Here is a 24,303-nt window from a genome sequence, read left to right as displayed (position 1 = left end):
TTTAAATTCTGTCAATATGAGTTTCAATATTTAATCCAGGAGGGCAAAATAAATATTTTGACATCTAAGCAAAGCAAACACCACAGCACTCTTGTCATTTAATGGTGCTACAAATCATTTTCTAAGGCATCTCATTACCAGGGCTTATTATGGGGGGGAAAGTGTTAATTATACTGGCAGTCCCAACTAAATAAACCAGTTCTACTCTGTTACCCTGAGAACTAAATGATAAATGCAAGGTCATGTGAAGTTTTCTGCTAAAATGAATGCTTGCAATATCCTGATTTATCTGTATGCTTGGCATTATGGCTAAGTTTGAAGCATCATGGGTTGCTTGTTTTTTAAAATAGAGTCCATTTTGTTTGTTCATTTTTGCAAATTTTCCAATTTGTTAAAAGAGTGTACCCATAATATTGTTGCACACCACCCCAATCTCCAAGTGGTGCGAGATTCCAGGAATTCCAGTCACTTACCCTGGATTCATTCTTTTCAGAATGAGGGACAGCAGAGATTGTGGTCTCTTCATGATACTTACCCATCCTGAGCTCATGCTTCTGCCACTGTTACCTGCCACCACGACATGGCCTGGCAGGCTGCTGCTGCTTCCATCTCTTGCTGCCACAACATGGCCTCACAGGCAGCTGCTGCTGCTTTTGCCACTGCCACTGCAAGGCCTGCAGGACACCTCCGCTTCTGCCATTGCCTCCTGCCGCCGCCACGAGGCCTCACAGGCTGCCACTGCTTCCCGCCACCACGACAAGACCTGGCAGGCTGTTGCCACTTCTGTCACTGCCTCCTGCCAGCATGGTGTGGCCTGCAAAGTTGTTGTTGTTTCTGCCGCCAGGCCACTACAGCTTCTGCTGCCTAGCAGGCCTGCTGGCATCCCCAGATTACTTGTCTTCACTATGACTCATTGCTGTACTTTGGATTGTCCTGAACACCACCATTTGGTAGCCATGCCCCCAAACCTTTGTGCAAACTGTATTTAAATTGTGCTGTAATTTGAAGTTTCCTTCAGTAACACAAGAGTTACATTATCCTGATCACCTGGTTAGGGACCCTGATCTTGCCCACAGCACAACTGATTCTGAAATGAAAGCACTCTGTGACTATAGGGTGTTGCCTGACATTAAATGTACAGGGATTGAGTCTCAGTCTCTAGAAATACCATAAAGGAAGCCTTTTCACTGGATTCTGTACTAGTTTTGAATACCTGGAAATCTATGGATAGTATGCCCATTGTTCACAAATACAACAAATTACTTTTCAGGATGTTTAGTCACCAGAGGAATTTCATCACCTCATGACACTGCATAGCAACTTGATGATACATATGTTACCTTACAATACCACATGCAGATGCAACATCACAAGGCTAGCACACACAGTGAGAGAACAAGGCATCTGACAACGATACATCATAACGATGCTTGATTTAACCACCCCAAAATATGTCCACTTTATTCTTAAAGCACTTACAGTTACAGTTCTATGCATACAGGATTATTGAGGAATGACCACTGGGAGGAGCACAGAAAGAAGAAAAACCATGGTATACCTGAATCGGCACAACCGGATGCTTTCATCTGCCCTAACTGCAACAAAACATGTCTCTCCCATATAGGTCTCTACATTCACAACAGGCGCTATATAACTCTCCAACAGTTCGACTTTACCCTCCATTGTCTCCAGAGGCAGATGGATACTAACCTGGGACAGACTTCTGAGTGTAACTATGCACAATATCCTGTTGACTGTGCTGTATAATGAACCTGTGATGTCTGAACACTAGGATCTAGAGAAGCAGTGAGCCCTGAAAGCCCTGTGGTGTGACGACTTTCTGACTATTTGCCTGTAAGGCAAAGAGCACATGAGCACGAAAGCAAGACAGAGGAGGAGCGGAGCAAGCTTCACGGACAACGTGAAGAAGGACTGATTACACAGGAGGCTGGCCGGGGAAATCTCAAAGATGCTCAGGAGCGCCTTTCCACAGCCACTTCATGCTCCTACAGCTCCACAGAGCAAAGCGCCTGTTGACCAGAGAGGGAGGCTGCCTTTGGCTAACGAATGTCAGTACGTAGCAACCTTGGAAGGGAGGTGGTGACCGCAGGGCTGGCACAATTCATTTTGCTGCTTGAGGCAGAATGGGAAGGTGCCTCAACTTTGACTTAGGAAGGCGAGAGAGGAAGGGGGGGCAATTTTTGGCTTTCGCACAGGGCGCCACTGAACTTTCGGAAGCCCAAAGTCCGCCCTGACTGGCTGCAGGTACTCCTGTTGGACCGGCATCCAATGGAGGAGCTTCTCAGCACCACTGCAGGTGCCTCCCACCCCAGTCGCTGGAGAAGTGAGAGGCGGCAGAGACGGCGGCGAGATCTCACCAGAGGTCCCCGGAACTCCCTGCCACTTCTCCGGAGGCAGCGGGGGCGCCTGAGGCACCCGCCTCTGGGTTCCCCACGGGCTATCCTCGTCGCAAAACAAGGCAGTCGCGTTATTGACTCCTTTAACAATACACGCCGCCTCCCGCCATCTCCGAGTTTGCAGAGCCGAGCGCGCCTCGAGGGCCAAGTCCCCCGGCCCGCCGCGTCGGGTGCGCTGCACGTGACCGGAGCGCGAGTCAGCCGGGGAGAGAGAGAGGGGGGGTGGAGGGAGGGAGCAGCGCTGCTGGTGGCGGCGCCTCCCTCACCGTCCCGCCTGTCCGGACTTTCCGGTCCCAGCGTGCACTGCGGCGGCGTTTGAATGGCGCTCGCTACGCCGAGTGGGCCCCGGCGCTAGGACTCCGCCGCCGCCGCGCCCGGCGACTCCCATTTAAGGCCCGTCCAGCAGCAGAACCCGCGGCGCCTGGACCATGAGCAGCACTCGCAGGTGAGCGAGCGGTCGCCCGCCAGGTGGGCCCTGGCCGAGGAGCCGGCGGTGGCGGTGGCTGCCACCGGGCCGTCCCAGCCAGGCGTTCCCCTTCTTCTTCCTCCCTGCTGATGCACGCAGGCCCGGGTCAGGTGCGAAGGAGCAGCGGGGGCCGCAGGGAGAAAGAGCCAGTTCCGCCGCCGCCCCTTCCCCTGCTTCTTCCTCGCTTTCATTCGCCCTGGGCGGGGAAGGCCCACCTCGCTCTCTTCCCATGTTGGGAGGAGTGCTCATGGGCGGGGGTGAGCTAGTTCCTACCTGCCTGCGAGCCACCCACTATCATGCTGCCAGCTGAGGAGGCTGCATTTGTGTTGGATTCCCCATTCCCCCACCCCACCCCCCAGCTCGTGAGTATGCGCTGTAAAACTATTTGAAGAAATTGAGGTGCACTATTCTTTTAATCCTCAAGCACCTAATTCGGGAGAGACAGAAGGATGACACACACACACACCGGTTTTCTTTCAGGCTCCCTTCCCTCCTGCATTTAAACCAGGAACTTTATTTTGGACGTACCACATGTTTGGTCCATGGGGTCACGAAGAGTCAGACACGACTAAACAACAACAACCACGTGTTTAAGGTTGCATCCCTGTGCACTCTTACAAGCAAGTAAAACCCTATTGGGCTGGATGAAATTAGGTTCTGAGTAACCATGCTTAGAATGGGGACCGTAGGAAACCGGTGGACAGACTGGTCCATCTAACTTCAGTGTTGTCTATGCCGATGGGCAGTGGCTCTCTAGGATTTTGGGTAGGAGTCTCTCAGAACTACCTTGAGATGCTTAGGGATTGAATCTGCACGCAGAGTGGATGCGCTGCCCCTGAACTATGATGCCTTCCATGAATTGCAGTGCCAGTACTCTCATTTTGCATAGTGTGGTTGTCTCCTAAAATGGGGTTCCTCTACTGTTCTATATTAGGCAGGACAATACCCGCACCAATGCCTTTTAGGTCTTAATCCACCAGGTGATATTAGTGCTTTTGCGGGTGGGGAACCCTTGGGTAACTCAGAGCTGTTCGAAGAAATGACTTTGCAACTTAATTTTAGGGGATGTTCCTATTTAACAGAAGGATGGCATCGTGAGACCAATATGCAACATAACAGATACCTGCCAGTAGTGTCATGCAGTGTAAAATAGTGCAAGGGCTCACTTTGCCTTGTGGCTTCTTCTTCGATCTGGAGGAGGGGAGAGGTGTAACACAAGGGGGAAGATTCAGGTTGGTAGCCATGTTGTTCTGACGCTGTCGAAATATATACATGAAAGCTTATACCAAGAACAAACTTAGTTGGTCTCTAAGGTGCTACTGGATAATTTTTTAATAGATTTTGACAAGGGGGAAGAGTGTATTGGGGTGGAGATGAGAAGGTGGAAATGCAAGTAAATCATATAGGGTTAGAGACAATGCAGTCAGGCAAGTGGGACAGTGATTAGATGGTAGTTCCCTAAAACTTTATATGCAAGGTGCCTAAGTATTCCAAACTCATAGCAGGTGGAGCAATAGAAACATAGCCAGGGGCATTCCTCAAAGCCACTTTCTGTTAACAGGAGAACTTGAACCTGTTTCACATCCAGGTAGTTTCATTCCTCCAACTTTGTTTGCTGGACCTTGCTAATTCTACCAATACCTAAGAATCTTTAACATTTTGCTGTAGTTCACACTATTATTATGTTGCCATAGATTTAACTCCAGTATGCTGAGGTCCAGCGCCGAGGGCCTTCTGGCGGTTCCCTCATTGCGAGAAGCGAAGCTACAGGGAACCAGGCAGAGGGCCTTCTCGGTAGTGGCGCCCACCCTGTGGAACGCCCTTCCAGTAGATGTCAAAGCGATAAACAACTACCTGACATTCAGAAGACATCTTAAGGCAGCCCTGTTCAGGGAAGTTTTTAACGTGTGATATTTTACTGTATTTTTGGTTTTTATGGAAGCCGCCCAGAGTGGCTGGGGAGGCCCAGCCAGATGGGCGGGGTATAAAGAATTAATAATAATAATAATAATAATTATTATTATTATTATTATTATTATTATTATTATTATTATTATTATCATCATCATTATAGTATTCCAACCTTTATGTGCAGAATCTAACATACTTTCTTTTTCAGTATGTTTTACATTTTGTAATCTATCCTTATTCCAAGTACTTCTTGAGGGCATGTACCGCCTCTCCGGTTTACCTGTGCAACAATGCATGGTTTGCTATGCTGAGGGGGAGCCACTAGTGTCAGTGTGCCTGAAGAGAGTCAGTTTAAAAGTGGTTGATCAAATTAATAGGTGTGTATTAGTAAGCCTCATGTCCTTATGCTACAGTGACCAGTACGTCATCACATGGTTCACAAGATCTTCATCTGACCCACTAAAGAAATGATAATGCACATCCCTCTCTTACCATGAAAGATTTTAAAAAGTGCTACAGCACAGTTGAATATCCCATGGCTTGTATCCAATGTAGCACTAAGTGACCATCCTGTCAGTACAATGACTTCTCCTTACACAATAAGACTTCTCTGTTTCATCCCTCTATGTGCTCCCTGTGCCCTCCCCAAATCTGTTCTCAGTGGTTAGGGGGAAATCCATAAAAGATTTAGGGGCTGCAGATAGAGAGGGAGAGGGGGGAACTCCCACTGTGCAAGCATAAATCTTTGCACTGTCAGGTTTAATGGGATACTGATCACTGTAGCATATGGATGCTAACATTTTTCTCAGAAGGTTTTTAATTCTGTGGTAAAGTACTATGTTGAAAACATCTATCCATGTGTTACCATAAATTCTTGACCATCAGTGGATTATCTGCATTAAATAAATGGATTTGGGAATAATAATAATAATAATAAATTATTTGTACCCTGCCCATCTGGCTGGGTTTCCCCAGCCACTCTGGGCGGCTCCCAACCAAATATTAAAACACAATACAGCATTACATATTAAAAACTTCCCTGAACATAAGGAATAATTTTGCTGTTTATCTGTGTTTTGTTATCCTTTTTGTTATCCTTTTCATTTTTATTACTTTCACTAATTTTAGAAGTACTTCAGCCCACAAACCTCCTTAGCTCTTTTCCCCCCTTTTGATGCCCCCTACAAAGCAGACATAGGTTGTCCACATTACACGCTGCTCATAGTGTTTGAGTTTCATGTGATCACATGGTGAGGTTTTTGGTTGACTATATAATTTTGGGCAGCAAGTACAAGATTGTATTTTTAAAAGGTCCATATTTTTAAAAAAATCTGCATTTAGGGAGCAAGTCTGCCTTTGGCATTAGCTTGAAAACTGAACAAGAAAAAAAAATGCTTTCCAAAATGGCAAGTATTGATTTTTATTTATTTTTAAGATGACATAGAAAGCAGCATGATCTAATTAATCGTGTGAGGCCAGCTTTTTTCCTGACTTCCAGAAGTTGCTTACTTTAGTGCTTCTCTTGACCTTCCCTTTCCTTCAGTTTTGGTGCAGAAGACCTGCATCCATCTACCAAAAGGAGGATAACCTGGGCTTCAGATGTCTGATGGTGATAGGAAAAGATGCACATCATGGAAGTGCACTGCAAAAAGTTCATGAAGTCTCTCTTCTGAGGATTGTCTATTTTGTTAACTTTTGAAACCCTTCAGATATAATGCTGCCTGATCAATTACTTTAAAAGTGTTACTATGTGCATTCCATATAGACAGTCTTGTGGATAATTGCAGCACTTTACCCATCTTCTTGTACTTGCCTGTCACAGAATAACTGCCTGTAGTTTATTGAAATTAGCCAACATTGTGGTTAATGAACCTGGCTTGTTACAGTAAACCATAGTTACCTAAGTACAATTTGGCTGGGTTCTGTCAGGACCTTAAAAGCTGTGATTAGCTCAAAACAGAAATGGATGCTTTTGATCTCCTTGAATGTGTGATAAGGGAGGGTAAAGGGAAATGCACAAGCCCAAGGCTTGAACACACAGTACTAAACCAGTCTTCCCCAAATCAGAGCCTTCTAAATGTTTTGGTCTACAATTAGTCTCGACCAAAATGGCCAGTGGTCAGAGATTATGCAAGTTTTTTAGTCTGAAACACCCAGATGGTACCAGGTTAGGGAAGGAGGCATTTAATTATGGTTTTGTGCTACGTGTAAACAAGGCCACTGATCATTTCAGACTGCAAAGAGTTTGCCAACTTGGGTTTGGTGCCAGCTGTAGCTATACATTTAGTGTTAACCATAGTTAGCTGTGAAATTGGCAGAGTACCCCCTTGATTGGTAGGCGGGGGTGGGGAGAGAACTATGTGGATTACAGATCAACCTGAAGCTATCTAAAAAATCACAACCCAGAAGGAAAGGGATTGGAAGGGAGGAGGAAGTAAGTCAGAGGTAGGGAACCCTATTCAGCCCAGGAGCCATATTTCCTCATGGACGACATTCTGGGGGCTGCATGGATAAGGCTAGAGGAAAAATTGGACAGAGCAACAAATGTGACTTAGTTCTGTACAAAGCCTGCAATTCACCTACAGTACACAAACGTCCAAAGTTACATACATGTCTACATGCACACTGCTACTCTGGAAAACAAGATACAATATCATGGTTCAGGAGCACATTCCAGCCAGGCAGAAGCATGTGAGGAAGGCGCGAGTGAACAGGGCCAGTGAGGGATTTGTGCTTGAGAGTGTCTCAAGTGCAGGCTTCCTCAACCTCGGCCCTCCAGATGTTTTGAGACTACAGTTCCCACCATCCCTGACCACTGGTCCTGCTAGCTAGGGATCATGGGAGTTGTAGGCCAAAAACATCTGGAGGGCCGAGGTGGAGGAAGCCGGCTTAAGAGCTTGATAGAGAGAACTGGAGGACGATATTTGATCCATGAGCCAGAGAGGTGTCTCCCGCCCACCCAAATGAAATAAACAAACTCAAGCACCAGGTTTTCTGATACAGTGGTACCTCGGGTTACATACGCTTCAGGTTACAGACTCCTCTAACCCAGAAATAGTACCTTGGGTTAAGAGCTTTGTTTCAGAATGAGAACAGAAATTGTGTAGCAGCGGCACAGCGGCAGCAGGAGGCCCCGTTAGCTAAAGTAGTTCTTCAGGTTAAGAACAGTTTCAGGTTAAGAACAGACCTCCAGAATGAATTAAGTACTTAACCCGAGGTACCACTGTATGTCTACTCCAAGCTCTAGAAAACTGCATATTGTTATCTTTTGAAGACTGCTATAGGCTTAATGTTGATATGATTTTCACAATGTGCTATAAACTAGGATTGCTCTTCTAGGAACTGGAGCGATTTATGTATGAAGCTGAATTGATAACAAAAAGTAGTGTCAGAATTCCATCTCTGATAACTAATTTGATGGGTGTAGGGTTCAGTTGTGAAAAGGCTGATTGGTACTGCAGTAGATTACTCATGTGATAATAACTAATCATTTCAGCTGAGCTGAGGATTTTGGCTAGACAACTTTTAATTTGCTAATTAAGATAATTAAGGTTTTGTTTTGAAAGAGACGCAGATTTAGAGGGAGTGAACAGCTCTGAATTTCATTTAGGCTGCAATCTTATACACACTTCACATGAGTAAATCCCATTGAACTCAGTGGGACATCAGTTGAGAAGACGTACACAGAAGTGCACTGTCATTGTAAAGTATTCAGGATTTTTCTGATTTGGGGAAGAAAAACAACAACAAGCACACGTGCTACCATGATTTATGCTTTCCCCAAAATACAGGTTTGATTCCAATTTCTGCTGCTGAAGTAATACAGTTACTTAAAAGCAACATTTTTGCATTATGAGGTTTCTTTTGTATACAAGCACATCAGCCACATCCTGAGAGCTGCTGTTAGATATCAAACTTGTAATCTTTGCAATTTTACCAAATTTCAATGGTGTAACGATCACAGCTGTAAAAATGGTGGGGTAAACGAAAAAACAATTCATGGTCATACCATATTAGAAGTAGTCAAGCTTCAGACATAACTGTTAAATTTATTGTTTGATTTCCTCAGCATTAGTAGGCGTGCAAATTGCCTTGAGCACAATAGTGCCCTTATCAGCTTTTGCTCCTATCCTTATAAATTGTATTAAAATTTGAAAGGGGGGGGGGAATCTAATCTCATTGCAACATATGCCTGGGGATGGTAGTTAATTGATGTAATACTAATTTCCAGTGCTCTAAATTTATTAGGATCTGGTTAGTTTGAGTTATATCTGGAAAAATAAAATGAACAAATACTTGAGGGGCCCATCCATGTGGCACCTGAAGTTTAATGTGAATTCAGAGCTATTTGGGTTTTTTTGGCATCTGTGTGCCATCCTTGTCCAAATGCCAATTGCCAACCTATAGGTTTTGGTCATTTAATCCAAGTTTTCCTGATCTGCAATTATCAAACATAAAAAATGCACAATTACCTGAATGCTGTGCATACCAGTGGTGGGGGGTGCAGGGGGGGGCGGCCGCACCGGGCGCAACATCTGGGGGTTAGGGGGCGCAAATTACTTGCCTTGCCCCGGGTGCTGACAACCCACGCTACGCCACTGGTGCATACTGAAGCTTACTGTGACATCATGTTTTTGTTTCTGGTTCTTTGCATGTGTGGTGATGTTTCCTTGCGTCCTTTCTCTATTGCTACACCACCTACTTCTGTTTGCTCCTTGCCTGAGCGCAAACTAGCCATTTTGTTTCCATTTATCTCAGAGGATAAGCATGCCTGTTTCTGCTGGTGGCTGCTGAAGACATCCACAGTACCTATGTATGTTTTTTATTTCTAATACAGCTGTTTTATGCAAAACTGCACTTGCACAAAACAGCTATATTCAAAACAAGATTGGTCCTTCAGGATATACAGAGGAATTGGTAGCTACAGAATTTGCAACCCATTGTGCAAGATGAGGAAATGCCCCGTGTTGACTTTAAGAACCATATAAATATCTCAAATGTCTTCCAAGAGCCAAAAGTGCTTGAAATGAAATATTTGATAATATCTAAAATGCAGTCCAGTGGTACCTTGGTTTAAGAACAGCCCTGTTTACGAACTATTTGGTATAAGAACTCGGCATCCGGAAGTAGTGTTCCGGTTAGCGAACTTTACCTTGGTCTACGAATAGAAGTTGAACGGTGGAAGGGCACCAGCAGTGGGAGGCCTCGTTAGGGAAAGCACGCCTTGGTTTAAGAACTGTTTTGGTTTAAGAACGAACTTCCGGAACAAATTACGTTCGTAAACCAAGGTACCACTGTACACTTATAGCTTAGATATTCAAACAAATCTGAAGCAGTACCTAGTAACTGTTTTATTGTAATATTTGTTGGTACGGTCATACCTCGTGTTGCGTTCCACTCTTCTTACGGACTTTCAGCTTACGAATGTGGCAAACCTGGAAGTGTTTACTTCCGGGTTCGCCACCTGCACATGCGCAGAAGTGCTTGATCATGCCACGCACATGTGCAGAAGAGGCGCTCTAGTTGCGGACTTTTTGGGGTGCGAACAGCACCCCGAAACGGATTAAGTCCGCAACTAGAGGTACCGCTGTATTTTAAAGACTTCTTTACATATTCACTGGGTTATGCCCTCACTCTAGTATTTGAGCCCTAGTTTGGTAGCTGCTGTAGGTGACCAAGAATTCTGCTCAGGCAATTGAGTAGGCTGATGGAAGAGAGATGAAACACTCCAGCCCTCTTTCCCACCTGGCTTAGAAATGCTGTGCATCTTTCCAGCCAGCCCCCAGCAGGCTAATAACATTTTTGCAAGTTAGTAACTTACATAGAAGGCTGAACTAGACTGTGTCACATTGTGATATTCTGTGCAATAAAGTGGTCAGGATAGGTAAACCAGATGGTTTGTGCAGTACTTCTGTAATGCTGCATGGATATTAACATTCAGAAAAAGGTATTACATTGGTGTGAATTTCTACTTTCCTGTTTTCTTTACCTAATGCACTTGTTCTGAAGGAGCATTTTTAAGGAAGCAGCAGCAGCTGTACTTCAGTCCAGTAAGACTGAAGAGCTGATTACCTATTTATAGACTGTGCACAAAGCATCTTTGCAATGGAACATTGCCCTCCATAGTATGCTTCTACCTTAGGCTCCAGAGGATGGTTGGGCAGATCCGAAATTGATTTATAAGTAATCCCAGGGATTATTTTGAGAGAAGGAAACAAAAGCTTATGAGATGAGGACCACAAATCACTAACTAATTTTATTTAATGCTGATTTATTAAAAATAAAATACCAAACTTAATGGCCTTTATGCTAGACTTCAAATAGTCTGTGGTTCTTATGTTTCTGAAACCAATTTATATTAGTTATTTATTAACTGAGGAGTTGTAAGCAAGTGCTGAAGAGAAGAAACTGTCAAGCGCTTAGTTAAAAGGTTGGCACTGTATAGCCTATGGCAGATAATAGTATCCTGATGGATCCATTTGAAGATTTTTTTTTTTATGATGGCAGCAGTGAGATTGGCCTTAGGTGTTACCAGATCTTTAGACTGAATTAACCAATGTGCATTGACATATTTTGAATCTTAATTGTGTGAATATTCCATGTTGTTCAGCACCTTGCTGTGTTTTTTAGAAAGTGTATAAATATTTAAATAATAATAAACTTCAGGTGTCCTGATGAGGTTTTTCAAAATCTCTATCATAGTATCCACAGGACATGTATTAGTTAAGTATTTATCACTTACAGCTGATACAGTTTTATAGACTTCCCTGTAGATTGCATCTAATGTGCTAAATAAATAATGTCTTCATTAAATCTCATTCAGATTACTGTGGGATTGACAGATAATGTTAAGAATGAAAATTAACTTTACCTTTGTCTTGAAAACCAGGGATTTTGGATATTATGGCAACTGAAGCCCAAAATGTTAGAAAACGAATGCTATTGTATAGTGACGGTCGTCCTGTTGATCTCCCTAGAAAAAGGAGTTCTTATTCCATTAATGAGAACATGAAGGAGGTAAGCTTTTACATTTTCATCTAGATCATATAACTAGTTTTCTAATGCAAGACATACACAGCTAGTTCTATTGTTGTGTTGTGTGTTGTGCGTGACCTCCCATTCAGAGCTGTAAAGGGTCATTAGTTCCAATATTATAATCAGCAAGAGCAACAAATACCCAGTAGCTCCAGTTGGTTTTTTATTTACAGTTTATAAAAACAAATAAAACTATTAGAATTATAAAACACGTATAACTGTTCTATTTTTATTTATTTTTTTATCAGCCTTGCATTGGGAAATTTCCAGGCACCTTAGGACAGCCTTTCTCAACCATGGGTCCCTAGTTGTTGAACTACAATTTCCATCATACTTGACCACTGGTCCTGCTAGCTAGAGATGATGGGAGTTGTAGTCAAACAACATTGGAGGACCCAAGGTTGAGACAGCCTGCCCTAGAGAGTTATATAATATAACGTGTTTATTTTATTTGTATTTAGTAAACAAAGAGAAAAAACATTAAAACAGTCAAGGCTGCCAAATATTCTATATTAAACTGGCATCCATTCATTGTTACCAATGAATTTATAAAATAGAAAAATTTCCATGAGAAAAAATAAGCACTGGAAAACTTGCTGCTCCACATCACTGACAACATGTATAAGAACCACTTCAGCCAAACCAGATGCCATCGTGAAGGGGGTGTGGTTGACAACCTTCATAAATATTGTCTTATATATAAAGAGTGTGTGGTTGTCATGATTCACTAGCTTATGTTTCTAAACAGAATGAAATGATGGGCTTAGAAAGAACATGCTTAGCCCATCCAGAAGAGGCAAATACAGAAAATGGCTGCTAATTTCTAGAAATATTCTGATAGATCTACCTATCTACCCATTTCAACATGGGGAAGGTGTTCTCACTAATTTGCCAAGTAGTATTGCATTAGCATGAGCCCTTCTTTATAACTGAACCTTCAGGGGTAAGATCTACTTGACAAATAGCTTCTTTTTCCTTCTACACCCCTCCTTGTAACCCATCCATCTATTGCACTCTTGCATTATTTTGAGTCAGTCTGAGGTGATTCAATTCATGGAGCATGATTGTGATTGTGCATTCAGTTGAAGAAGGAAGCTTTCCACATTTGGGGTAAAATGTGAAAAGCACAAAAAAGAGCCTAAACAAATTAAAAGCAATGGGGATAGGTGATGAATTCTACATGTTTGATAGCAACACAGTTAAAACATGAGAAACCATTTTCTTCCAAAACCATGCTGTCCACTACCAAAAGGAGTGTGAGTGAAAATGCCCTTTTAATTTATAACACCAAAGGTAGCAGCAGAAAAGTGGTTTGTATTGATACCTTACCTTTTTGTGGGGAGTCCCGATGAGTCAGAATATCAAATGTTAGAACATTCAAATGCTGAACAGTCTCACTATAAACATATTGATAATATGACAGATAATAGCTCACTTGGTGTGCTGAAGAAATCATCCTCTACCATATTACCTTCTCAAGCTGTTGGCAGACTTATCTAAGACCCTGGCAATCAAGTGTACTCTTTCCGCCACATTTTATTAGTAAAGACTGATATTATAACACAGGTTGTAATACAAAGTTTTCTCTGATGTCATAATCCCACCTCTTGCCATGGATGTCACAATATCATGTCCTTCAGCTAGATGCTCAGAGCAGCCATAAATGTATTTTCCCCAAATGCTTGTTGTATACAACAATTGAAACAAGGAGGAAAAAAACAGAAAATCAGACACATAGAAAATTAATAGTATGTTTTTTTTCATTCTTGCTTATAACATATATGCTGTTTATTTCTAGGGTAAGAAATCTGCAAAACATTTGGCTTCTTCCACAGGCAGGTAAGAGCTGCTTCTCTTAATCTTGGAGACAGAATTCTACAACTGATCAATTTAGACAAGTCCCTTTTCCGATTATCAGTGAAGAATATTGAATGAGCATCTTTTAGCCCAGTTTCTTAGAAGTTAGTTTAGCAATAACTCGGGGTTTTTTTAGTTACCACTTGGTTTGTCTGGAGCAAAGCAAACCATGGCTTAGCTCTGGGTTATGTAACAGCAGAATGACTTGGGGAGGGGCAAAGCAGCCACAGTTTTTACATGCTTGCATGTTTGCGTTTAGCCATGGTTTGGGTTAGCATTATGTGTGAACTGGACCAGTATCTTTGGCTTTCTAGTAAATGAGTTAATGCAGTGTTTAATACCCCCGCATCACTATCCAAGTGCCCATTTTGCATCAGTATGATACATTAAAGATTGTTCAGATCCTGACACTCATATTACCAAAGTAATTGATAAAAGTGTTTCTCATGTAAGTCAGATTGCAGATTTAAATTGTGTCAGTTCAGTCCTCCTTGAATACAAAATATAAAACTCAATGCAGGATGCTACTATGGTAGATAAAATCTTACTGTAAAATATCATAACACAGCATGCACTATACTTAATGATTTTGACTAGATACTAATCTAAACTCATTGTTTTCTTTTTGCAGAACAACTGCTGGGCAAACATTGACCAGCCCCCATCCTCTGTTCAAAGTAGTATATTGCAGAAGAAAAGCTCACTATTATACTCCAAAGCCTTGTTTCAGAAAGAAACAGCTCCCGAAAGTCAAGAGCCGTGACATGGCAAATAAGGAAAATGAACTGGCATGTGCAGCTGATCTGCCAGCAAAACTGCCTGCTGACGGTCGTACTTTCTTACTAAACTCCAGTGATTCTGGCCGATCTCAAACAGAAAGTCCATCATCAAAGTACAGTGGATTTTTTTCAGAGGTAAGTTAAATGTTACGTGATACTTGTTTTAAAATGAAAAGCTGGAATCTTAAGATTGCTGGCTTACTTCCAGTCTTAGTTGTTTAGTAGGGCTTGGATTTTGTAACCATTATATTTTAAAATGTTGGTCAGATAGCCTGTAAGGAACTGTACATGATAGCTGGTAATGGTAATGAGAACCAGCAGGATACAAGCAGTATAGGTTGACAGTTGTTGGTTCATAGTGGCTAAATTGTTCCCATGTCTCTAGGTTTCAGAAGATCATGATACTATGGCACAGGTTCTCTTCAGCAGAAACCTCCGGTTGAATGTAGCTTTAACTTTCTGGAGGAGAAGAAGTATAAGCGAGCTCGTAGCCTATTTAATAAGGTAAATATGAAAAATATTACTGGTATAATCCAGTCCACAATGGTTTCAGTGCTTGTATGTGGAGGATTCCCACTCCCTCAGAGGCAGAGGGCTGGATGGGAATGTAGAAATCATGCACAGACCTCCCATTCACCTCATTGGCCCATGTACTACTTTTGCAAGTATCCACTGAAAGAAGACAGCAGGACTCTAAAACTTGTTGGACTCAAATACAGATGCTGTGTAAAGTTAGCATGTTGTCTTTTCTCTTTTCTTTTTTTACTGCAGCTATTCTTAGTCTGCTGTATTTAAATGCATGTGCTGGCTCATGAATTCCTGAGCTTAAAAGTTTCAAGTCTAGAAGAATTACATAGAGCTGTGTCTAATAGTGTACATTTTTTTTTTACTGATGTTTCCAGGATACAAGATCTGGGTGTAGTGGTAGACTGCCTTCCTGTTCTTACCAGCAGGTAAAAAATACACCTAGGGGTAGGGGTTTGTGGAGCTCAGATTTATAAGAGCAAGTTTATGTATACTGACATTATCTTGTTTCAGTTTACAGGAAGAAAAACCATATATTTCTGTGGGCTGCTGTGTAGACCTTCTACCATTAGTTAGATCACTGCTTAAGAGCAAATTTGAAGAGTAAGTTTTAAAATAAAATTCTCTTCATATGAATGTTTAGATGCTGACAAAGTAAAGGTTAATCTTCTTTCACTGGCCGGTCCAATTTTTTAAGCCCTCTTTGTGCTAAGGGGCCTGCGGGCTTCAGTACTGAGACTGCCTTGGTCACCCTAGATAATGGCCTGTGTTGGGAGAAAAACAGGGCGGGAGTCTCTTCCTACTGAGACTTCTCTTCCTCCGGTATTCTTGACAATGACATTGTTCTAGAGTGCCTAGCCAGGACGGGAGCTGGAGGCACTATTTTGCAGCGGTTCTGCTCCTATCTGGATTGCCAACTCCAGAACAATGCCATGGTCAAGAGCTCTACAGGGTTCAGTCTTAGAATCCATTCTATTTGGCGTCTTTATGATACAGCCGAGTGGGAATTATCCAGAGTTTTAGAGTGTGCTGCCATCACTACTGATCACACGCAGCACTGTTTTTCCTTTATAGCTCGAGTAGGTGTGGCAGTGGATATGCTGTCTGGCCTCAGTAATGGACTAGGCGAGAGCCAATAAACTGAATCTGATTTGAGACAAGATTTGAGACACTGCAAGTTGATTCCTCTGACTGGATGAGTGAAGTGGATCCTGTTCTGGATGCCATCTCACTCTCCCTGAAGAAGCAGGTCCACATCTTGAGGGTATTCTTAGCTCCAACATTGCTACTAGAAGCCCACGTGACATCCATGGGATAGAGTATCTTTCATCAACTTTGGCTGTTGTCCAACTATGACCTTTTCTGGATGGGGATAGCTTTACTTCAGCTGTCTACATTCTGGTCTAGGCTGGATTACTGCAATGTGTTGTATGTGGGGCTTCCTTTGAGGACTGTTTGAAATGCCGGACTGTTAACAAAAACTGGAAGGCGTAAACCTAGAGCATCTGTTTTGGCCCAACTGCATTGGCTTTCAACTAGCTTCTGAGCTCAGTTCAAAGCACTGGTTTTCACCATTATTAAAGTTCCATGCAGGTCAGAACCCACTTACCTAAAGGACCACTTTGTCTCATATGAACCCTCTCAGACACTGTGTTTGCCATCTGAGGCTCTTCTCTGTTTTTCCATCTCTCCACCCTACCCCCCCCCCAGCCAAAAAAGCACTGCAAGTCTTCTCTGTAATAGCTGCCTCCAGTCTTTGGAATGTTGCTCCCAGGGGGATACTCCTGGTGCCCACTTTGCTGTAATTTCAGTGCCAGGTTAAAGCATTTTCATTCTCCCAGGTATATGGGCAGTTTTGATTATATTGATGTTATAGTTACTTAATCCAAGCTTTGGTGGGGTTTTATCATTGTTACTGTATTGATATTGTGTATTGGTTTATACATTTTCATTTATGATTTATTGTATTTATATAGTAAATTGATTTAAGACTTATTATTTATAAAATGATATGCAAGGCTAATTGATATGTGCAAAAAAGGTTGCCACCTGTAGCTCTAATCAAGCAATAGATTCATTTTGCTTAATCCCGTTTACAAAGAAAGATGCACAAAGAATGAAACCCTCAGGTAGCTAGCCAAAGCAATCCAGAACAAAATTCCTCCCAAGTACCAAATAAAGTAATCAATTGGATTTAGTGTATGAAGCAAAACTCTTCTACTTTGCTTATGAGGAGAAAATGCCTATGGCACTTATTCACATATTGTGGAAAGTTCCTTCTGTAACAGCTTTCTTAATTCCATTTTCCTCCTGTTTCTATGGAGGAACATTTTGCAAACAAATTTTCTGTCTTCTTGGGTTTAAACTCCTCTGCAGCATTTTTTGTAATTCAAAATAAAATCATTTCAGATATGTGATCGTTGGCTTAAATTGGCTCCAAGCTGTTATTAAGAGGTGGTGGCCAGAGCTTTCTGCCCATGCAGAAAAAATAGAGGATGGGTAAGTTATGCTTTTTAAAGCTCATGACAGTATGGCACTTAATATGACTTACATTTCTTGCTTTTTAAATTCACTCTGTTTTTTGCTTTACAGCTGCAGAACATTCCAAGGCTTTGCAGATTAGCAATTGTTGAAACAGCCATAGTACCTGGAAATGCTTTGTTTAATCTAATACCCACAGTGTACTATAAGTAATATTCTTAAAATGTCAAACTCCAAGCATGGTTTATAGCTAGAAACTGTAATAGAGTGGCAGTCATTGTTCATAGGAGATGATGTCAAGACATTTACAGATATTATGCTGTTAACTTCCACTCATGTTGTGTGATTTCTTCTTCTCTTCCCTTCTTCTGGACCAGATTTTTTTTTTGGGGGGGGCGGGTTCACCAGCAGGTTATAGGGAAGAGAGATGAAGGGTACGTCCCATTACGCAAGCAGAAATCCATTGCACAATTGGGTGGGCATCAGTGAAAGGGCCCCAAATATTGAATTTGTTAGTCTTTATAAAAATATTTATATGCTACCTTGTGGCCCTCAAAGGAGCCCCATGGCAGTTTACAAACATAAAATACTTCAGCTTTAATACACAACTGAGGCTTTGTAAAAGAGAGTTTAATTTAATCTCAGATCTTCTTTTAATAAAATGTTGAAAGAATATGGCAACTAGTGTTTCAAAAGAAAAATATGGTTTTGTAACTTATTAGGTAACTGCTTGAAATTGGCTGTTGTTGCAAAAACGCAGGGATACTTCACTGTCTTTGAATGCTTTAAAAATATTTTGCTATATTCCCCCCCCCCCATACACACACATTGAAAACCTAGTTTTACAAGTTTATTTTTGAAAATAGAATAATCCATGGACTAAATGAAAATATGTCTAAGGACATGTCCACACTATAGACTTAAACTGCTTTAACATGCCATTCAGCTTTGAGGAAAACTGGTTCTCTGAGGAGACAGTGATCTCTAATAGGATCATCTCAGAAGCTCTTCAAACTACAGTTCTTGGCATTCTTTGGCGGAAGCTATGACAGGAAAAATTATATTAAACATATAGTAAGTATGTAGCATAGTTTAAATCTGTTAATACCTACTAACGTGTTCATGAGCCTGGATCAGAAATGCAAGAAGCTTCCAACTGAATGGGATAGTTTAGCATGATATAGGACAATAGGTTTTTCAGTATATTCAGTTGGTTTCTTTAAAACATTTTAAAAAAAAATTTCCTTAAATAATATATGTAGAATCAAACCACCAGACAATATTTAAAATATCCCACATCTCAATTGCAGATGTAGATAATGTGTTTTGATGGCGGGGGGGTCTAAATGCATTTGGGGTGATTATTTGAAAGATAAAGCCCTAATCAAAGCACTAGCAATAATTTTAACAACTGGATTATTGAGGAAATCATTAAAAAATTGAGTGCCTGAAACATTTTTTACATATTTTTAAAATCACTACAATGTACCCTCCTGTTCTCAGGTCAGAACTAGATTTTTGGGGTCAGATTGCTTGGAGCAGCACTGAAATCGATCAAATTAAACAATATAGTTTGAGATTCTTTTTCTCCCAGGATGTTTCATTACATTTTGCTTTCTCTATTAACTAACAGTTCTATCCATAAAAACTGGGAGAACTTTCTCCTTAGACTAAGATCCCCCCCCAATCTTTGAAAAAATATTTTTAGCTTTTACCTATATGTATTTTTAATTTCCTGAACTGAAGTTGGAAAAACTACCATAGTAAAGGGGTGCTCAATTTTAGGGATACCCAAAATATAATTCCATGTGTCTTTCTTTCATAGAAATATTCAGATTTTAAAGACACAATTAAGTGGATTGTGGAAGCAAGAAAATCATCTTACTTTGGTTCCAGGATATACGGGTAATATAGCAAAGGTAATGTGTTTGTGGTGTTCTTTCGTGGTCTCAATGTTATACAGCCTCCATTACAGTTAAGTTGTAGTGAGCTGATTTATTTTGTGGGGTGCTACTAAGCATTCGGAAGTCTGATTCTCTATGTAAGCAGCAACCAACTATTTCTCTTTGTTTAGTTAATGTGACTGGGGCCTGCAAAGTATTGGGGTGACTTCCCCTTGTATTAATTCATCAAACTGCTCCTGCTCTCCTCAGTCTTTGTCACTTTTAAAGTAGCCCATTAGTAAGTTGGATTGAATAAATTTGGCTTATTCTTTATTGTGGGTCTGCTCCTCAGTCTTTGCTTGGTAACCATTTCTCATCCCTTGGCTCTTTTGCTTGATCATCAGCCTGATCCTTGTTTTCTTTATTCTGGACCAGCTGCAGAAGTATCAAATGCTTTCCTTTCTATTAGAGGAGGGAGCCGTGTACGTGGCTCAAATGAACAGGAAGAGAAGACATAATCATAACAATCCTTGAAGCAATTCCAAAGGCTTCACATTATCTTGTCAACCTTGCCATAGCCCTGTGAGAAGCAATTGTAGTATTATGTCTGTATTGCAGATAGAGGGCTGAGATCGAGTGTGAAGTACTTAATCAGCTTAGTGAGCTCCTTGTACAGGTGAAATTCAAACTAGAGACTTTCTGGTTCTGTCTCAGTTTCCTAGCGCTGATTCCGCACCAGCTCTCATGAAAGAAACATGCATGGTTGAGGAGGAAAGAATTTTATCCTTGCCCATGCATTACTGAAGCTCCTCCTGCCTGCAGACTTCAGGTGTTATTAAGTTGCCACATATGAGGGGGCTGTCACGGCTAAAAATTGGCCGCTGTTTCTTTAATGCTTAAAAAGCTGGGTCAGCATGAGTTAGCGGCCTACACCAGGTTGTATACAGTGGTGCCTCGCAAGACGAAATTAATTCGTTCCGCAAGTCTCTTCGTCTTGCGAGTTTTTCGTCTTGCGATGCACGGTTTTCCATAGGAATGCATTGAAAATCAATTAATGCGTTCCTATGGAAACCGCCTTCCCCCGACCTCTTCTGGCGGGCGGCATTTTAAAATCGCCCGGGACAGCGGAGGACTTCTCCGCTGTCCGGGGCGATTTAAAAGCCCCTGGGAAGGCAGGCGGGGGGACAAAGACTTTTGCCCCCCGCCTGCCTTCAGAAGAGGTCCAGGACAGGCTTCGCGGACCTCTCCGCAAGCAGCGGGAGCGCTCCTTGCGGAGAGTTGCCAGCGCGCCCAGGCTTTGCGGCCCCGCCGCCCGGCATCGGGACGATGCCCCGATGCCGGGCGGCGGGGGGAGGCGTTCCCGCCCCAAAGCCGGGCGGCGGGGGGAGGCTTTCCCGCCCCGAAGCCGGGCGGCATCGGGGCATCGTTCCGATGCCGGGCGGCGGAGGGAGGATTTCCCGCCCCGCCGCCCGGCATCGGGGCATCCTTCCGAAGCCCGGCGGCGGGAGGAGGTGTCCCCGCCCCGCCGCCAGGCTTTGGAGGAGGTCCGAGGACAGCGGGGAAGACGCGCTGCGCTTCCCCACTGTCCCGGAGATTTCCCTATGGGCTGTCGTCTTGCGAAGCAAGCCCATAGGGAAATTCGTCTTGCGACGCGCCTCCAAAACGGAAAACCCTTTCGTCTAGCGGGTTTTTCGTCTTGCGAGGCGTTCGTCTTGCGGGGCACCACTGTATATAGAGTGAGAAATGTTAGTTTGTGGTTGGGTTGGTTGGTTAGTGAAAGCTGATAGTGTTGTGTGTACAGTTGGTCAGTCGCTTTTGCAGAAAGCCTTTTAAGAATAAAAGCAGAAAGTACTCTGCAAGGATATTCTTCTCGTGGACTCTTTTATACCAACAAGGGTCTGAGGATCAGGCTGAGGCAACAAAGGGAGGTCAGAGCCGGTTATGGGCCCGGTGTTTCTAAGCATGTTCAGAGTGCAAAACGACTGACAGCATCTCAGTGCACTTGTCCCCTCTTGGCCATTCTTGGTACCCACCCCCCAGCTTTCCAGGGTTATATCACAAGGTTGACATCTACAAGGAAGGCAGAGCTAGAGTATACTCTCTGATCTCCCCCTACTCCCTGCATGGTAACTTAACCTTTGTCAGTAATGCCTGAAGAGGGCTTGTATCGCGCTCTCGCTCTCCAAAGTGGAGGACACAAAAACAAAAGATGCACTTTTCTCTTTTCAATAGCACTTGCTCAAGGGCTTGGAACAATTCTAGAAGGGATAATAAAAGAATCCATGTGCAGAAGGGAAGGATTTCCCAAGATACGTGCCTTAGCATAGCATCTATTGCTGGAAGAAGCAGGGGACGGTTTGTACAGGGGAAGTGAATAGTTCAGCATCTCACCCTAGAGCAGCAATTCCCATATAACATTTCAGATTCTTGGGGTGGCGCCTGCAGTGGGGTGGGGTACACTCCTATTCCTATGGCTTTCTATGAGCAAGGTGAGATACTCATGTAGAACACTTTCACTAAATTCTAGCAATATCTATGTAAAAGAGATTCTTCAAAAGTGACATTTTTGTCCAGAAGCAAATGATACATGGCTGCATCAATTCAAACAGTCAGTGGTTGCCTCTTCTTAGATTCTAGCCCTACTTTGTGCAGTGAATGGCTCTTTGAACTAATTTTTCTCTCTCTTTTTTTTAAGGATGTGGATGCTTATTTATCACAGCTGCACTGACATTCCTGGAGGACAAGTGTATGTGTACATGTAGTGTGTGTTGGCTAAGAAGCCCTTCAAGTAATCCTGAACTATGTACTGTTTCCAAAAGGACATCTCTTCTGAGAACTGTCTTTGGCAGGAGAGGACTAGACCGCCAGACTGTTTAATTCAACCACTAAAATCCATCTGCTTCACATTGAAGTGGAATTTTTTTTAATAGGAGCAACCTTTACTTCAATGAGGTGAAAGTGCACTATGAAAACTCTACGTATGCCTTTGCTGCATTTTGGGATTGTTCAGTTACTGGATGAAGTCATGAAAGTGTTTCTACTGCATAATGGTATAAAACAGCAAAACTTAATTGTGAAGACAGAATTGCAGAACCAGTTACTAGGAACCACAAGAGACCAGTCGCCATAAATATTTTTTAAACTTTGTTTTTCTTATGAATTGTAAAAATGTGTATATTTTCAAGATATTATGAAATTTTGCAATTTTGCTGTATTGAAACTCTGATATATGTCTGCTATATTAATCAAGATATTAAAGACTATTTTTGTTGCACTACTGAGAAACTGTATATAGCAAGGGGCCTTAACTACTAGTATTGCAAATAGCCAATGTAGTAAGAAACCATTATAGCCAATATATAAAGATGCTGTATAGAGGGATGGAAACTCTTTATTAAAAATCAGGGTGTTTACACAAATTGTGTACAAATCATTTTGAAACATTTTGCACACTTAAATATATTTAAGTGGATATTTCCACTGACTGACTACTTAAATACCTGTGTGACCTAAGAGTACTAAAATTTAGGCATAGAGGGAGGTTGTTAGCAAAATGGTGAATATGTACACCTAGCATTTTTAATACTTAAATTTTCTAATATATTCTGTTGTGTTTCATTTAAATGTGTCGAGTAAACATACTAAATGTTACTACTGCTTTAATTAAGTTCGCATAACTTTACCTGGTTCTCTCACTCCGCTTAGGACATCTTCTGATATTTATAACTCCAAGCTCCTAGAAATGTTTACGGCCATGGTAGGCCTATGCTTTTCAGATTTGACAATGCATCTGCTACCTCCTCTAATTAATATTGCCGCAGCTCTTGCAAATGTAGTTGCCATACTCCTGACTTAACATTTAATCTTAACTGGAAGATTAATGCAATACATCCAGTGCAAAAGTTTACAGTTGTGTTTCGTTTTGCTCATTTGCGATATTTTAGTTCAATCTGCTATGGTTTATCAGCTATATTAAAAAAGGAAAACAGGTTGATGGGTTTGTGGGATGGCACCTGTGTCTTATGTTACTAGTAAATATGTTTGTCTAAATAAAATTCTATCGAGTGCCAGCTGTGCACAAAACAAATTGAAATGTATTTTTGCAGCATGCCAACCAAGTTGATCACCGGATTTACCGGTAATTTTGGTCTTCAGTGTGCTTTGTGATTATACACCAGCTGCTTCTATACACTGTTAGAAATAGGTCTCTTTTCATGTATTGTGCCATGAGAACATTTATGGTCAAAAGCAAGGAAGCAATATTTCTCTATATAAGTGTACTGTAAAGACACTTGCCTCAATTTATACCAAGCTTCAGTAAATCAAGGGGGAAGGGGAGGAAAACCAAGAAGGCCTAATTCTCTTGTCTTGGTTTACAAGGCCTTATAGCTGTGAGGAGATGGTCTTACGTCCTTAGGGTCAGATGCATTAAGAATGTCAGTAGTGTACTGAAATAACAGGAAATAGAGGCTTGTTTAAATCATACGTTCTCCCCTATGTTACAGAATACTTGCCTAGATTCTGGTTTTAAGGGGTTTCTGCTTAGATTTTAAATCCAAGGTAATACTATAGTAGATTACACAGAAACACTAGAGAGGCAGCTGGAGGTGGAGAATTGGATGAGAGGGATGGAGCTGAGTGTCATCAATGTACAGTGGTACCTCGGGTTAAGTATTTAATTCGTTCCGGAGGTCTGTTCTTAACCTTAAACTGTTCTTAACTTGAAGCACCACTTTAGCTAATGGGGCCTCCCGCTGCTGCCGCGCCACCAGAGCACGATTTCTGTTCTCATCCTGAAGCAAAGTTCTTAACCCGAGGTACTATTTCTGGGTTAGCGGAGTCTGTAACCTGAAGCGTATGTAACCCGAGGTACCACTGTATAGGTGATACTGAAAGTCATGGAAAAGTGGTAAGCTTGCCGAGGGACAAAGTATGGTGAGAAAGAATAG

At 42.1% G+C, this 24,303-nt stretch overlaps 1 protein-coding gene and 2 long non-coding RNA genes across 7 annotated transcripts in view; 2 read left to right on the top strand and 1 right to left on the bottom strand.

Moving 5' to 3' along the window:
• Positions 1 to 13,621, bottom strand: part of LOC309356398 — a 69,860-nt gene extending 56,239 nt beyond the window's left edge. The window contains exons 1-3 of one of the 4 annotated variants that reach the window (XR_014162762.1): positions 13,159 to 13,612; positions 11,666 to 11,767; positions 6,201 to 6,436 (exon numbers count right to left, since the gene is read on the bottom strand). This is a non-coding gene — a long non-coding RNA (uncharacterized lncRNA). Of the gene's footprint in view, positions 1 to 6,200; positions 6,608 to 7,222; positions 7,311 to 11,665; positions 11,768 to 13,158 lie in introns of those variants that run through there. The other 3 variants (XR_014162763.1, XR_014162764.1, XR_014162761.1) reach the window with 3 other exon arrangements.
• KATNBL1 (katanin regulatory subunit B1 like 1) lies at positions 1,514 to 23,441 on the top strand. 2 transcript variants are annotated; one of them, XR_014162686.1, is made up of 10 exons: positions 1,514 to 2,069; positions 11,684 to 11,811; positions 13,628 to 13,668; positions 14,318 to 14,600; positions 14,851 to 14,969; positions 15,368 to 15,418; positions 15,504 to 15,593; positions 17,400 to 17,489; positions 19,297 to 20,303; positions 21,090 to 21,285. XR_014162686.1 is itself a non-coding variant. In XM_081887304.1 (10 exons), exons 1-10 carry the CDS (start codon positions 1,970 to 1,972, stop codon positions 22,080 to 22,082), a joined length of 1,029 nt encoding a protein of 342 aa, XP_081743430.1. In that variant the 5' UTR covers positions 1,529 to 1,969; the 3' UTR covers positions 22,083 to 23,441. The 2 variants fall into 2 exon arrangements, 1 of the variants encoding a protein (XP_081743430.1); XM_081887304.1 differs by lacking the exon at positions 21,090 to 21,285 and adding an exon at positions 22,050 to 23,441 and having other exon boundaries at positions 1,529 to 2,069; positions 19,297 to 19,390.
• Positions 7,317 to 8,524, top strand: LOC309356590. The gene is made up of 2 exons (XR_014162869.1): positions 7,317 to 7,783; positions 8,012 to 8,524. It is a non-coding gene; the product is annotated as an uncharacterized lncRNA (long non-coding RNA).
• Positions 23,442 to 24,303: the final 862 nt, after the last annotated feature.

Source organism: Podarcis melisellensis (genome assembly GCF_964234715.1).
Source record: "Podarcis melisellensis genome assembly, chromosome: 1".
Lineage (NCBI taxonomy): Eukaryota > Metazoa > Chordata > Lepidosauria > Squamata > Lacertidae > Podarcis > Podarcis melisellensis.
Note: the sequence above shows the minus strand (reverse complement) of the source record. Positions and strands in the feature narration are given on the sequence as shown.

Coding starts and splice junctions, on each gene's coding strand:
- KATNBL1 (XM_081887304.1), top strand. CDS start 1,970: ATGCTCAGGAGCGCCTTTCCACAGCCACTTCATGCTCCTACAGCTCCA. Junction 11,812..13,627: donor TTAATGAGAACATGAAGGAG/GTAAGCTTTTAC, acceptor GTTTATTTCTAG/GGTAAGAAATCTGCAAAACA. Junction 14,970..15,367: donor CTCGTAGCCTATTTAATAAG/GTAAATATGAAA, acceptor TGATGTTTCCAG/GATACAAGATCTGGGTGTAG.